Genomic DNA, 13,723 nt, shown 5'->3' with positions numbered 1-13,723 from the left:
TTGAGAGTCACCTGGTGGTGCCTGAGCCCCCAGGAGGACAAGGCTTAGCATGGAGCACACAGCCCTGGGCAAGGCAGGGACCCATCTGAGGCCTCAGCAGAGGAGGCAGCACCCAGAAGCGGCCCAATCTTAGCTGCTTTCTGTCGCAGAGCCCTTCCCTTTGCCTCCCACAAGCCCAGGTGCCAACTCAAGAGCCTCCCAGGCAGCCACTACCAGACATTGGTTTCCAAGTGACGACTAAGTGCACCCTGCCTGGCATCCTGCTCTCTTCCTCAATTCCCTGGGTCTTCCCTGCATCTGGGAGTGGCTCTCATCACCTCTAACTCAGGAGGTTCAGTGGCCTCTGAGCCTCACCCTGCCCAGGGCAGCCACCACACACAGCTGTTCACAGGTGTCTCTCTGAGCCATTTGCCAGGCCTGGGCCTGCTCACACATGTCCAGTTTCCCCTTCATACACAGAGCCTAGGATGTGCAGCTGCCTGCATGCCCCCGCCACCAGCCCCTCACTCTGGGCCCTGGTGCTCGCTCACTCGCTCAGCCTGGCCCAGGGCTCCCAGGTACATGACCGTCCCTGTCCTCTCCACATGTGGGAGTCCTGCCCACTGTCCTGAACAAGCTCCTGTCCCAGCCCCAATCTCTGCCCCAAGTCCCGACCCTGCTGGCCTTTGCCTCCCTTAACTCTCAGGGTTCTTGTCTGATGATAACAAGAGTATGAGGCTGACAGATGGTGCCTATACACTCAACCTGCCCTTGGCTGGGATGGCTTCCTCCAGATGCCCTGCCTATGAGCCAGAGGAGGGCCCCACTGGCTGGCCTATGGTGGTGCCAAGCAGGTGGGACAGGCCACACATGCTCCATGCCTCTCAGTGTGTGGTGTGTCCTTGCACGTGGGGGAGGGCTCCCCGATACAATGCTGTTGGCCCTGGTACACAGCAGGAGCACCCGGTTATGCCTCTTGACGATGCACCCTGGGGTCCTGAGGTGTGTCCTACAGAAAGAACAGACATGCACTCCCCACGCTGCCTGCATGCCTTGGGAGAGGTGACAGCAACTGGGCCCTGAGTACTTCCTTGAGCAGCAAAAGGAGCGGCTATCCTGGCAGCCCACAAACCAGGCAGGACAGATGGACACACACACGCTAATGGCTTGCTGGTCACACACAGTCCTGGGCTCATGGGGAGGATGCTTGCTGGCCAAGAAAATAGGCAGCTTGTCAGCCCTTTCCCTGGCAAGGAATCCTTACTTTTAGAGAGATGAATGTGTTAGACCCTAAGGCTGGAGACCCTGGGACACCTGACTGGGGCACCCATGTGCACCCTCCCTGAGGTCAGCGGGCTGGCGAAGTCATCACACCCTTCTGCTGAGCTGACACTGCCCAACCTGTCTAAAGGGCCCAGCCCTGGGTGGAGAAGAGTGCCCAGCCCAGCTGAGGGGCCAAGGGGGCTACCCCACGCTGCCTGTTCTGAAAAAAATGCCTGACCAAGAGACAGCCACAGACAGGCAAGTGGAGGCTACAGGGAAGGGACTGCCTGGGGCTGCAGCCACAAGCAGGAGCCAGTGCCCAGCAGGACGGGAGGGCTGGGGGCAGAGCCAGAGTGAGAGGAGGGGAAAAGCAGTGGGAGGTGGAGGCAGTTCAGATGAGCAGCAACAGCACAGAGCTGGAGGCAAATGCTGGTTGGAGACAGAAGGCCAGCTCCCTGGACCATGAGGGCATGAACTTAGGAAGAAGAGGAGGGTTGGGCAAGCTTGTGGATTCCAGGCAAGGCTGTGGACTCCATCTGGGTGATGGAGAGAAAGTGTGTGTTGCAGTGGTAACAAGCCTGGGGCAAGGGACATATATTTGTGTCTCAGTTTCCCCTCCGTACCCACCGAGACTCAGAGCTCCCACCACACAGGGGTGTTGGGAGCTAGAAGGAATTAATGCACATGAAGTTCATAGAACAGTGGCTGGCACCAAGCAAATGCTCACAGAAGATGGCTGCATCACAACCATCAACATCACCATTACCTCTACCACCACCATTACCTCCACCTTCCCCACCACTGTCTCTACCACTACCACCAGCACCATCACCTCCACTACTACCATTGCTTCCACCACCACATCCCCACCTTCACCATCATGACCTCCAACACCACCTTCACCATCACCTTCACTAATACCATTGCCTCTACCACCACCATCACCACCACCATTGCCTCCACCACCACCATTCCCGCCTTCACCATCATGACCTCCACCACCACCATCACCATCGCCACCAATCGCCTCCACCACCATCACCACCTTCACCATCATGACCTCCACCATCAATATCCCCATCATGTCCACCACCACCGTCTTCACCATTCACCATCATGACTTCCACCATCAACATTATCATCACCTCCACCACAACCACTATCATCACTACCTCCACCATCACCAATACCAATACCACCATTACCAACACCAACACCAACATCATGACCATCACTATCACCAGCACCACCCCCATCTCACCTCTATCCCCACCACTCTCATCACTTTGCTGGCATCCTGAGACTTCCAAATGAAAGCAGCTTTGCCAGGTTTAACCTACACTAACCGTGGAAGGAAATCTGGGCTGTGAAGACCCACAGGGCCACCACTGGCTCATCCTGCCCACTATTGTATTTATAACCCTGCTTGATCCCCGGCACAGAGCAGGTATGAAGGAAAAGCCTGGGGCAGACTCTGGTAACTGGAGTCCATAAAAGCCCCTCTTCAGGAGCACACTGCATCAGTCCCTGGTTCCTTGGCCCAATTGTACCCACGAACAAGCCAATACCTCCTTCAGGAAAAATCTGACAGCCTGTCCCATTCTTCGTACGCTAGGTTTAAGCATCTCTCTGTAAAACCATCAAGAAAACACTGGCCTCTGCAGCTCAGTGCATATACTGGGCACTCAATAAACACCAAGGGCAGCTACTTTCCTGGTGTCCTGGTGACACCAGTTATCATCACGGCAGGGCAGCCTCAGTACCAGACTTAAAAATTTATTCTTCCAAAATGCTGGGCAGGAGACCCAGTGCGGAGTGCAGGATCTCCTCAGATACCTCTCCTCTTGGACCTCTAGCCAGGCAGGGTGGCCGGTAGCTGGAAGAGCAGCTGAGGAGGAGGAGAGATGGGGCCTGGCCCTGGCCTGGGAGGCACCACGATCCCTGCACGCACGAGCATGGCCCTCCTTCACTGCGGCTCTTCTCACACACCCGGTCTGAGCCCCTGCTATAGAACAGAGATATCACTCACCTCATCCCATGCTAGAAAACAGAGGCCCAGAATTCCTGCCGCACACCCGTGGTAGAACTGCAACCAGGGCACGAGCCTCCTGACACCCCTAAAAGCCATGCAGCCTTCTGCTGTGAGTGGGGAAGGGGTCCAGGCATGGCTGAGGTTTGGGAGAAGGAGGTCCGCAACTGGGCACTGGGGGATCTGGCACCCCAGGGCTACCTTCTGCACACAGACCCAGCCTTCTGCTCTGAGGGGCCCAGGCCCTAAGCTGCACAATGGCCACCACCCACACTTCCACACCCAGACCAGCTGCAGCAGCCCGGCCAAGATGATGGGCGCTCCTGCCCAAATGCGATTTCCCAGCTGCTGCGGAGTTAATCACCAGCCTCACTGGCAGTTGCTTCCGGCTTCTATGCAAAGGAAACTGCCAATTAGGTTATAATTAATTTCTTTCCTAGGGCAAGGCCTGGCTGTAACAAGACTGGCCACCCAAGTGGCCTATGGATGACTGTGTAAGGGTCACTGGTCCCCTTGGCTGCAGGGCTCTAGAGTCTGCCCCAGCTGATTACATTGTTCACTGGCCCTGGCCTGGGGCAACGGGGCCAGGGCATCACCACTGGCTTTGACCCTGCTGCCTCTGGCCTGGGCAACTGTCCCGATGCACTCAGCAAGGCAGTGACTCAAAGCATGTCCATGTGCTAATTTAAGTCAATCTGTCAGTTCATGTTCCTCAAGCTGAGACGGTCTTGCCCATTTTCGCCCTACCCCAGCCCCTTCTCATCCCTGCTCAACATTAACAAGTGGGAATCCACGGTGTGCTCCTTGTAAGCAAGTCTGTTCCAGGCGCTTCACCTGCGTCACCCACTGCATCAAAACAACTGTCAGAGGTAGGAACCATGAGGATCTCCATCTCACACAGGAGGAAAATGAGGCAGAGCTAGCTTAGGTACCCTGCTGGAGGCCACACAGAGGTCAGGAATTAAGCTGCAGTCTGGCCTGGGCTTGTCTGTTCAGTGACAGGCATGCAGAGAAGCCGGGGCACTGTGAGCTACCTCCCCTTCTCCATTGGGCTGCAGAGCAGAAGCTGGGCTCTCCCTGGGGAGAGGACACAAAAAAGGCTTGAGGGTCTGCTTTGGTGGAGAGTCAGGGGAGAGAGTCGCGAGCCTCTGAGACAGTAGGTTTCAGCCCAGCACAGACCTGGGGCCAAACAAGCTGCTAATCCTGATGCCCCAGGTCACGGCCAGGCAGCCCAATGAGGGGGCACCACCTGCATGTGGATGCTGTTATCCACGTCCTGGGAGCAAAGACCTCAATATCAAGGGTGAAGAGGAATCCAAACCCAAGGCTGGGGGTGCCATGCAGGGAAGGGGATGCCCAGGGGAGTGGTGCCAAGTCTTCACCTGACACTGCTCCCATGTGTGACAACTCACACTCCCTCGGGGCCTCGGTTTCTCCATGTGTAAAATGAGAGGTTTGCACTGATGTGTAAGCTCCTCTCAGCCGAGGTCCTTATGCCCTTTGAGTCCACATGATGTCTGTGCAGGAGTATTCACAGAATGAGCTCCTGACCAGGGGCCGAGGGGTGGACGGTGGCTGAGATGGAAATCGGGACAGGCTCTGGCCGAGGTAGCCCCTGAGGGGTGAGGGACATGGGGCCAAAACAGGATTAAGACTGCAAGTGTCCTCCCAGGCCACTGACGATGAGGCAAGAAGACAAAGGCCTAGTCCAAAGAAGAGAGTTCAGCAGCAGGAGGGAGCAGAAAGGCAGGGCAGAGTGGCCCAGTCCATCCCCCTGTGCCTCCCCGCTGTGTGCCAGGGCTGGGCGCTTGACCTCCCTAGCTCTGTCCCTAGCTGCGAATGGGGACAGGAACTCCTCCTTGGGAGCACAGAGTGCCTGTCTATGGATGCCAGTGTTTCACCCCCACCAAGCAGATTCGCAGGAGCCCAAAGAGGCTGCTTGCCACCCTTGGGCCAGGGACCCCGGCTCCGTGCTGACCTCCCGAGCTACCTAGGTGCATCCACCACTGTCCTGAGAAAACTGCCCCAGGCCCCGGCAGCATGACATAACACCACAGCAATGACGATAATCAACTTACGGCAGATCCGATTATCAGCCTGGTTATTTTTAGAGTCAGGGTTCAGGGTGAGCGAGAGAGGGCAGCCCTGGGTTCCCATGTTGCTGAGTCTTGTCTCGTCAGTGGGGTGGGGGTCCGCTGGCTCCTTGCACCTTCCCCCTCCTCCATCCTTCACAGGGTGGTTCCTGGGAGGCCCCTTCTTATGCCCAAATAGTGACATCATGGATTCCAGATGTTTGTGCTCAATGTGGCCTCAGAGTCCGGGTCTTCCGAGAATGTTCTCAAGGTCCCCAAGGGCAGTGGTGATTCAATGCCCATGTGAGGAATCAGACGAATCCACATCCTCCTCACAAGGGACCTGGGGCTCAATCACTGACGGTGACAGCCCTGCATGAAGCTGCTTCTCTGCAGCTCTTGATGCAGATGCGACAGCAAAGTCAGCTGTACGGCAAGACGGCCACCCAGTTAGACAACAGGCAGAGGGCTCGAAGAGATGCTTCTCCAAAGAGACATGCAACTGGCCAGCATGCACAGGAAAAGATGCCCAGCACGCCATCACCGGGGAAAGGCAAACCAAAGCCACAATGAGCTAGCACTGTGCACTGGCTGCACGGCCAGAGTGAGACATGAACCAGAAAACAACAGAGAATTATACATGGTGGTGAGGATGTGGATAGATTGTAACCCTTGGGAATGTAACACAATTCAACCACTGCGGAAAACAGTTTGGCGGCTCCTCAAAAAATTAAAACAGAATTACCTAGCGATTTCATGTCCAGGTATGTACCCAAAAGAACTGAAAGCAGGAACTCAGATACTTGTAACAGGAATGTCCCTGGCAGCATTTTTCGTAACTGCCAAAAGATGGAAAGCACCCATGTGTCCATCCCCAGATGAATGGGTGACGGCACACTATTTACCCCTGACAGGAAGGGGTTGACACATGCCACAGCCTAGAGGAACCCTGAAGACCTTATGCTGAGTGAAGCCAGACAACAGTCCATGCAGATGAAATATTTCTGGACAGGCCAAGTCACAGAGACAGGACACAGGCTGGGGGTTGCCCGGGGACAGGAAGCAGCTGTTTAATGGGTATGGGGTTTCCTTTTGGGGTGATGCAAATGTTTTGGAACTAAGGCAACGCCTGTGCAATGCTGTGAATGTGCTAAATGCCACCAAATGGTTCACTTATAAATGGTTAAATTTATGCTATATAAATTTCACAACTAAAAAAGTATAACCCATAATTATTTGCTACCCTGTTTTCCCCTCTCTCCCCCTCAGCTGCTGGGCCTGCCACCAGCCCCTGCTATGTGGACCAGGACAAGGGCTGGAGAGCCGGGAGGCAGAAGTGTGTGCAGGCACACCCCTGCATGCCCACATCCCTGTGTCCTCTGAACCTGAAGCCTCCTGGGGTGTTCAGAAGGGCCATGTGACAGGATCCCAGGGAAGACAGGGAAAGTGACGGTGGCCCCCTCCCAGGCCTCAAAGCTCCTCAAGCCTCAGGCTCCCCGAAACTCTGTGCCTGCCTATGCACACAGCCAGGCACACGGGCTGGGAGGTGTGGCCACCCAGCAGGTAAGAGCCATGCCAGGTTGTGCCACAAACAGGACACAGTAGATGGCGTTAAGCTCCTGAGACTGGGGGCGTTCCTGTCACCAAGTACAGTCTCACCTGCCCCTGCAGATACAGGTGGTGGGGAGGCTAGGGAAGTAAAAACAATTTGAGACTTTCCTGGGTCATGAGTTTTCAAGGTGCTGTGGGGCGTCCTGTATGTGACCTGCCAGAGGAGTCTCCTGCAGAGACAACCTGCGGGCTGCCCACCAGTGCTGGGTCCCACAGCCAGGCTGGCCCCTCACGATGGCAGAGCAATATGCCCATGTCACCAAGCGCCTATGAGCCCCGTTGTTTTCCTGGGTGAGGAGGGCCAGGCCTGGAGCCCCACTTGGGCTAAGTGTTAGGCTTCCCGGGGGTGGCAGATGCCCTACAGGCAATGGTGGTGGAGCAGGAATGGGAGCAGAGCAGGAGGAAGCCCCTGGCCCCTAGCCCAGCAACAGCTGCCAGGTCTGTGCCAGTTGCACTGGCAAGTAGTATGAGGAAGAAACCCAGTGAGCCCTCTCCCTCCCTCCGGAGCTGCACCAGCTCATGCTGCACCCCCAGCTCACCGACCCTCGTCCCGGCACCCAGAGCACACATCTACCCCAGCGTCTCCCCGCTCATTACTTAAATTCTAGGAAATAACATGTCTCCTTTTTCCCTCTCAGGAACACAAGGGCGAGAATCCTCTGGAGTCACAGGCACACAAGGGAACTGGAAACAGCTTGGTGGCCACTGTCCTCCTCCTGCCCTGGGGCTACACTGTCCCTCAGGTGCTTCCCTGGAACCCTAGCTCCTGCAGGGCACAGACTGCAGCAGCACAGAGGAGCAAGAGCCAGAAGTGGAAGCACAGTTGCAGCACCCGAATCTGGGAGGGGGTCCAGGACCTGGGGCTGTAGGGCCACAGGCTCTCCCTTGAGCATAGAGCCCCAGCACCAGGCCCTCCAGGTATCCCCGGTATCAGGGAAGAAAGCCTATGCCCGCTGGTCCACCAGGTGGGTGCACACCTGTCCAGGTGCAGCGGTGACCTTTGTGTGGTGGTGCCTGGGCTGCTATACTTTGTGGAGCCACCCTTGAGGCAAAAGCAAACAGAGGTGTTTGCTCAGAGCTGGCCACCTGCTCCCTCCAGGGCCAGGTGCTACCTGAACTGCTGTCCTTAAGGTCCTGCTGGCACCATCTCCCTGCCCCAGGCTTTCCAGAGGCCAGGAGTCCAGCCAGGAGGAGCTGCAGGAACAAGAACACCTCGCTGCCTGCTCTTGCCCAGCCCTGCTCTGTCTGGGGTCTCAGGGTGGACAGTTCAGGGACCCACGGGCTTCATGGCCTCTAGGCTTGGGGAATGGAGGGGAGCAGGGTCCCTGAGGCCCCCATGATCACCCAGCTGCGGGACCAGAGCTCCATGGAGGTCCAGGCCTCATTGTCTCAACACCTTCAACCATGCCCAGGCCTGGCCCCAGAGCTCAGGGAAGGCGGGACGAAGCAGAGAGGTAAGGCAGGACCTCAGCGGCTGCCAAGTGTCCCAGAGCCTTGGTCAGGAGAGGGCCTGTCCTCCAAAGTTCTCCTATGAGAGGTAGAGCCTGCCTCAGGGAGCAAAGAATCAATTCCCAAGGCTCCGCCTCAATCCCTGAGCTGGCCCCAGCTGCTGTTCTAGTGAGGGAACCAGGTGGGTTCTGGTGGGCCTGGGGCCTTCTCCCCTCCCAGCCCCGAGGGGTGCAGTGCCTGGATTATGGACCCCAAGGGACCTCCCAGCTTGACCTCATAGTCCCACTGACTGGCAGCCTCCCAGGGGCCATGGGGTGCTCCCCTACCCCACGGAGCGTGGAAGAAGGCTCTGGCAGGCAGATGGGCAGGGAGAGACGGCCTCAGTGCCATCAGCTTCTCTGTGACCATGACCGAAGTGCACTCCCTGCCTGGTGGTCACCGCCCAGTCCCCGCTCCTCGCCACACACACATGTGGAAGTCACTACACAGGGTCTCCTTGACTATGGTCTCTTCCTGCCACGAGACAGCTCCGGAGAGTCCCCAGCCCTAGAGCAGCAAGGCAGGAGCCAAGGCTCCCTCAGGAGTGCTCCCAGCTGCTGTTGTTACTATATTGCTACTGTTATTGGTACTATTATTGTTACTATTAAGTCACACTGCTGAAAAATAATTGCAAAGGAGAGGGGAGACAGAAGGCACAGCAGAGAACAGGGAGGGAGCATAACTCAGCACCAGGGAGCAGCCTCTGACGCAGGGAGAGGGGACGGTGGGGCCCACTTCTGGGGGAGGGGCTCCTGAAGTAGAAAGGAAGTGCCTCTGCCGGCGGGGAGGAGGGGAGCAGGGAGCCTGGGGGCTGCGCCCCGCTTTGCCCCTATTCCCTGGCTTTCTTCTCCCAGGCTGTCCTGGAGGATGGGGAAGACGAGGGGGAAGGCCCTGTCCTGCATGAGGAAACACAGCTGTACCCCTGACCCTGATGCCCAACCCCCATCCCTACACCCCTGTCCTCAGCACAGTAGCTTCCATCCGACGCCAGTGCCTCAGGCATATGTTGGTTGCAAGGGCCACAGCCTGGTGTCCCAGCTGAACATCTGCATCGCCACTGGCAGCAAGATGCTTTCCTGCCATCCACAGAGCACACGTGGCCGGCCCTTCTGCTGGCACAGCCATGCCTGGTGCTCATCCCCAGACCCATAGGACTCCCAGACATCAACTAAAGCTGATGAGACCCAGAGAGTGTCTCAGTGTCTGTGCATGGTGCCACACATCACCCTGGGATCTGGGTTGGGATGTCCCGAGGGCACCTGGAGCCCAAGGCGGGGGGACTCACCAGTGGGTAGGCAGGCTTAGGGCAACCTCCCTGGAAGCCCTCCTTAGCCCCACCCTGGACCCAAACCACTGGCCTAGAGAACGGGCTGGAGCAAGCCAGAGGGCCAGGGTTGGGGAGCTCCTGCATCCTCTCCACCAGTTCGAGTCCATAGGCTATGAGAACCTCAGTTTCCTCACCTGTGAAATGGGCCAAGGCCATGACCCTTGCAGACTTGTTGGAAAAGATGAGGTGAGTGGGCACAGCACGGGGGCAGTGCACTGTGAGCCCCCATGGGGTGCTACGTTGGTATTAGCCTTATCCAGTTAGGACGAGGGGACCTAGAGGGTCCTCGGCCAGGCTGCAGAGGGGGAAGGTCTCAGGGGAGATGGCAACTTTGGGGCCTTCCTTTCCCCTTGGCACCCCAGGTTCCATTTTAACAGATATCATAATTTTTAATTGATTTTCTCCTCCCCTGGCTAAAAGGCTATTAGCTCCCCACTAGGTGAATGCATCCCATTTTCTTCACACCACCAAGGAAACAGCGATTTCCTCAACCTGTCCCTAAAGTGATTCTGCAGAATAAAGGCAATTTAGTGAATCAGCTCAATGCACTTCCCCATTTGCTCTCTGCTTGCAGGCCCCCAGCAGGCCCAGCCCACCAGTGTGGGCTGCAGGCAGCTCCTGGACACCAGACAGGGTCAGTGAGCTGGGGTGGAGGAGAAAGCAGGCCAGGTCCAGGTGAACCTGGCGAAGCCTCTGGCCAGAGAAAGGGGAGGAGGCAAAGGATGAAGCAGGGGGAGCTGTACCCCTGGCTTGAGCTGTCCACGCTGACACCTGGTGGTTCAGGCAGAGATGGGCCGCCTAGGCCCTCTGCAAAGGGTGGTCTGGCAGCTTGGATTGGGGCCCTGCCAAGCCACATTGCCCAGCTCTTCTATGCTGGGAGCAGAAGGCCCTGGGGCCCGGGGGCAGAGAGGGAAGGTCCTTCCTTGCTGCAAAACAGAACCCAAGAAGCCAGGCCAGGAAGACAAGAGACAAGAGGCTTGCTGAGGAGCTGGGGGAGGTTGAGGTGCAGGGTCAGCCTGGGATCTGGGGGGAACCCCAGAAGCTGAGACTCAGTTTCCTCATCCAAGCAACGGGGACAGCCATATCTATGTTGAGCAGTGAAATGTCAGAAACCTTTAAGAGCAACTTTTAAATGAATGTAACTTTTAGATGCAGGTTCTCTCACTCTGGTTCCAGTATACCTGGGGCTGACAGGCTATGCCCTGCAGGTATGAGGAGTGTGTGTCCCTGTATACACACGTGGGGTCCCTGTGTGTGTGAGTGATGAGAGGGGCTGGGGTCCCTGTGTGGACCTGGGTGAGGCAGGGTGTGAAGGAACCACGCTGTGCGTGTCCACAGCCATGGGAGCAAGTGCCATGAGAAGAGGCAGGAGTGTGTCTTGATGGTGATCCAGTGTGAGTGTGTGTGTGTGAGCTGGCGAAGGACCCTTATCCTCTAGAGACCCTGTCTGTGCCTGTCATCAGGCCCAGCTACTAAAGGGCAGAGTCCGCAAGAGGGCGCTCGAGGCCGAGCTGTCCCGGGGGTGGTTGGGGAGCACCGCAGGGCTCACTGGGGCGGTCCTTGGCAGCTCCAAGAGTGCGGCTTGAACCTCCCGAGCTGTGGCTCTTGGGAAAGAGCCCCGCAGGCCTCTCCAAAGGCCCCAGCTGTCTACAACAGGGAGTGGGGCTGCCTCTCCACTTCCAGTGTTACCAACTGTGGTGTCTGGGTTATCCCAGGGGCTAGGGGTTCACGATCTCTGGATTGCGGAAGCTGTCTGTGGGCCAGGGTTCTGGGGATGGAAAGCTACCTGAATGCCTGCTGAGTGCCACAAGCCGACCCCCAGAGCCTGGCCCCCACAGCCTCACTGGCCACCCCGACTGAACGCAACGTTGTGGAAGGGTGTGGGGAAGTCCCCTGCCCAGCACACCAGCAGCTGCTGACACCTGACCTCCTACCTACAACCTCAAAGCCAAAGCCACAGCCCAGAATCCCAAGACAGCCTCAGGGCGCCTTGTTTGCTTCCGCCCCGTGTCTTCCCCCTGCAGCACTGGGACCCCAAAGTCCTAACACTCAGAACAGATAGGAGGGCAAGGGCTTCTCCCCTGTCCCTCGCTAGGTGGACTGGGGACCCACTCTGGCCTCAGCATATGCTGAGCTGAGGCACAGGTCACACACATGAAGTCTCAGGCAGGCCTGGAAACTCAGTCTGTGCAGGGCCTGGGGCCAGAGACAGGTTGACTGCCCACGGCTTCTTCTGTTCACAGCCCAAAGGCTGTGGGGAGAGAAAGCCCTTCCTAAGGAGTGAGGGAGGATGGCCAGGGCTCCTACCCTCTTAGAGGGAAACTTGGTTCATACACAAGCACTTGGAGGGAATTAAGTCAGGGCCAGTTTGAGGGACACTAAAACGTGCACCAAGGGGTCAAAGATTGCACAGCCTTGTGGCTCATTCTGCCAGTTTGGGTGGGGTTGATGACCATCTTTGCAAGGCCACACCTAATGCTGGGATCCTAAGGCATCTGCGGTTTCACCAGGCCCAGCACCCACGCTGGCTGGCGGCGCAAACCCCTACCCCACCCCAAGCCCCGGGCCTCCTATGGCCGCATCTTCAGCATCTCTGCCAAGCAGCGCCACACCACTCCAGGGCTGCCGGGTGGGACTCCGATCACGGCGGCCCCTCGGGGGGAGCCACCCCAGAAACCACGGTTTTTACGTGTGTATAGACCAGGGAGGCAAAAGCGCACGAGGGAAAAGCAATCTTTTCAAAAGAGCCTCCGAAACCCTCGGCTGGCCAGGACGGCAGAGCTGGGGGAGTAACGCACGGACGCTGAGCGGGAAAAGGAAACCAGGACGCAGCCGTCTCCTGTCGAAACAGAACTCCCCGCACAAATCGCGGGCTTTCGGGGTTCTCTGACCCATCCGCCACGCCGGCCCCGAAACTGCTGTCCAGTTTGCTCCAGGACGCGGCTTTGGCGAAAGGCGCGGCCAGATTGAGACATGCGGCTATGGCTAGAGCTCTGAGCACCGGCCCCCGTCGCCCGGCCCGCGTTCCGCTCCCGCCCGAGACCCGCCCAGCCCCAGCCCGAGGCACCCTGCCCGCTGCCCGCCGCAGCCACTGCGCTCTCAGCCGCGGCCAGGCGGCCGGCGACCGCACAGCCCGTTGCCCACAGCAAACAGAAAGGAGCTTCTGAACGCGTCCTCTCCGCTGCTCGGCGCCAACTTCGCCCTGGCCGCTGCGGGCGCCGGCAGCCGGCAGCCGGCAGGACTCACCTTTGCCTAGCAGCGGCAGCAGCAGCAGCAGCAACAGCAACCGCAGCCCCGCGGCACCGGACGTCGTCTTCGCCATCGCCCGTGCGCAATGGGGCCGCGGCTGGAGGGCCGGCGGCTGCGGCCGGCGGGTCTGGGTGGCGGGTGGGGCGCTCAGTCCGGTCGCCCCATCCCCGCCCGGGGCGCGGCGGACACGACGGACACTGGGCGCGCGGCAGGGGCTCCGGGGCACTCAGCGCTGCTGTGCGCCCTGCTTCGGTCGCGGGACTGAAGCGAGGCAAACGCCGGCTGCGCCGGAGAAGCGGGTAGGGGCGGGACTGGGCGGTGCGGGGGCGGTCCAGGGGTGGGCCAGGCGAGGCCCGAGGCTGGCGGGGTGCGGGCAGGGGCGGGGCTCCGGTGCCCGCTCTGGCTGCGCGGGGTGCGGCCGGGGCGCAACGCGCGTAGGAGCTCAGTGTGGGACGTGCGGCGCGGGCCGGGTGGGGCTTGGGGAGGAGCGGGGTGCGGCCGAAAAGGGCGCGGCAGGAGTCGGGTGCTGGCCATGAGGGGCGCGGTGCGGCTGGAACCCCGGAGCCCGGGTCCACGCACCTCTGCACGCAGAACCGCTTTTCCTACCCGTTGCGCGCCCACTTGCAGTCCCTGCGTTTTGCCCTTTCCGCTGCACAGAAAGGGTAGGGATGCTACGCGGGATGCAGGTCTGGCCGACTGGCTCCG

The 13,723-nt window shown here is 58.8% G+C and overlaps 1 protein-coding gene across 3 annotated transcripts in view; it reads right to left on the bottom strand.

Moving 5' to 3' along the window:
• RET (ret proto-oncogene) overlaps positions 1 to 13,306 on the bottom strand; it is a 52,752-nt gene extending 39,446 nt beyond the window's left edge. For 2 of the 3 annotated variants that reach the window (XM_007962434.3, XM_073018924.1), the window contains exon 1: positions 13,016 to 13,306. In XM_007962434.3, the coding sequence (XP_007960625.2) occupies positions 13,016 to 13,091 (76 nt within the window). In that variant the 5' untranslated portion in view covers positions 13,092 to 13,306. The remainder of the gene's footprint in view (positions 1 to 13,015) is intronic. The other variant, XM_073018923.1, reaches the window with a different exon arrangement.
• Between the last annotated feature and the right edge of the window lie 417 nt (positions 13,307 to 13,723).

Source organism: Chlorocebus sabaeus, chromosome 9 (genome assembly GCF_047675955.1).
Source record: "Chlorocebus sabaeus isolate Y175 chromosome 9, mChlSab1.0.hap1, whole genome shotgun sequence".
NCBI lineage: Eukaryota > Metazoa > Chordata > Mammalia > Primates > Cercopithecidae > Chlorocebus > Chlorocebus sabaeus.
Note: the sequence above shows the minus strand (reverse complement) of the source record. Positions and strands in the feature narration are given on the sequence as shown.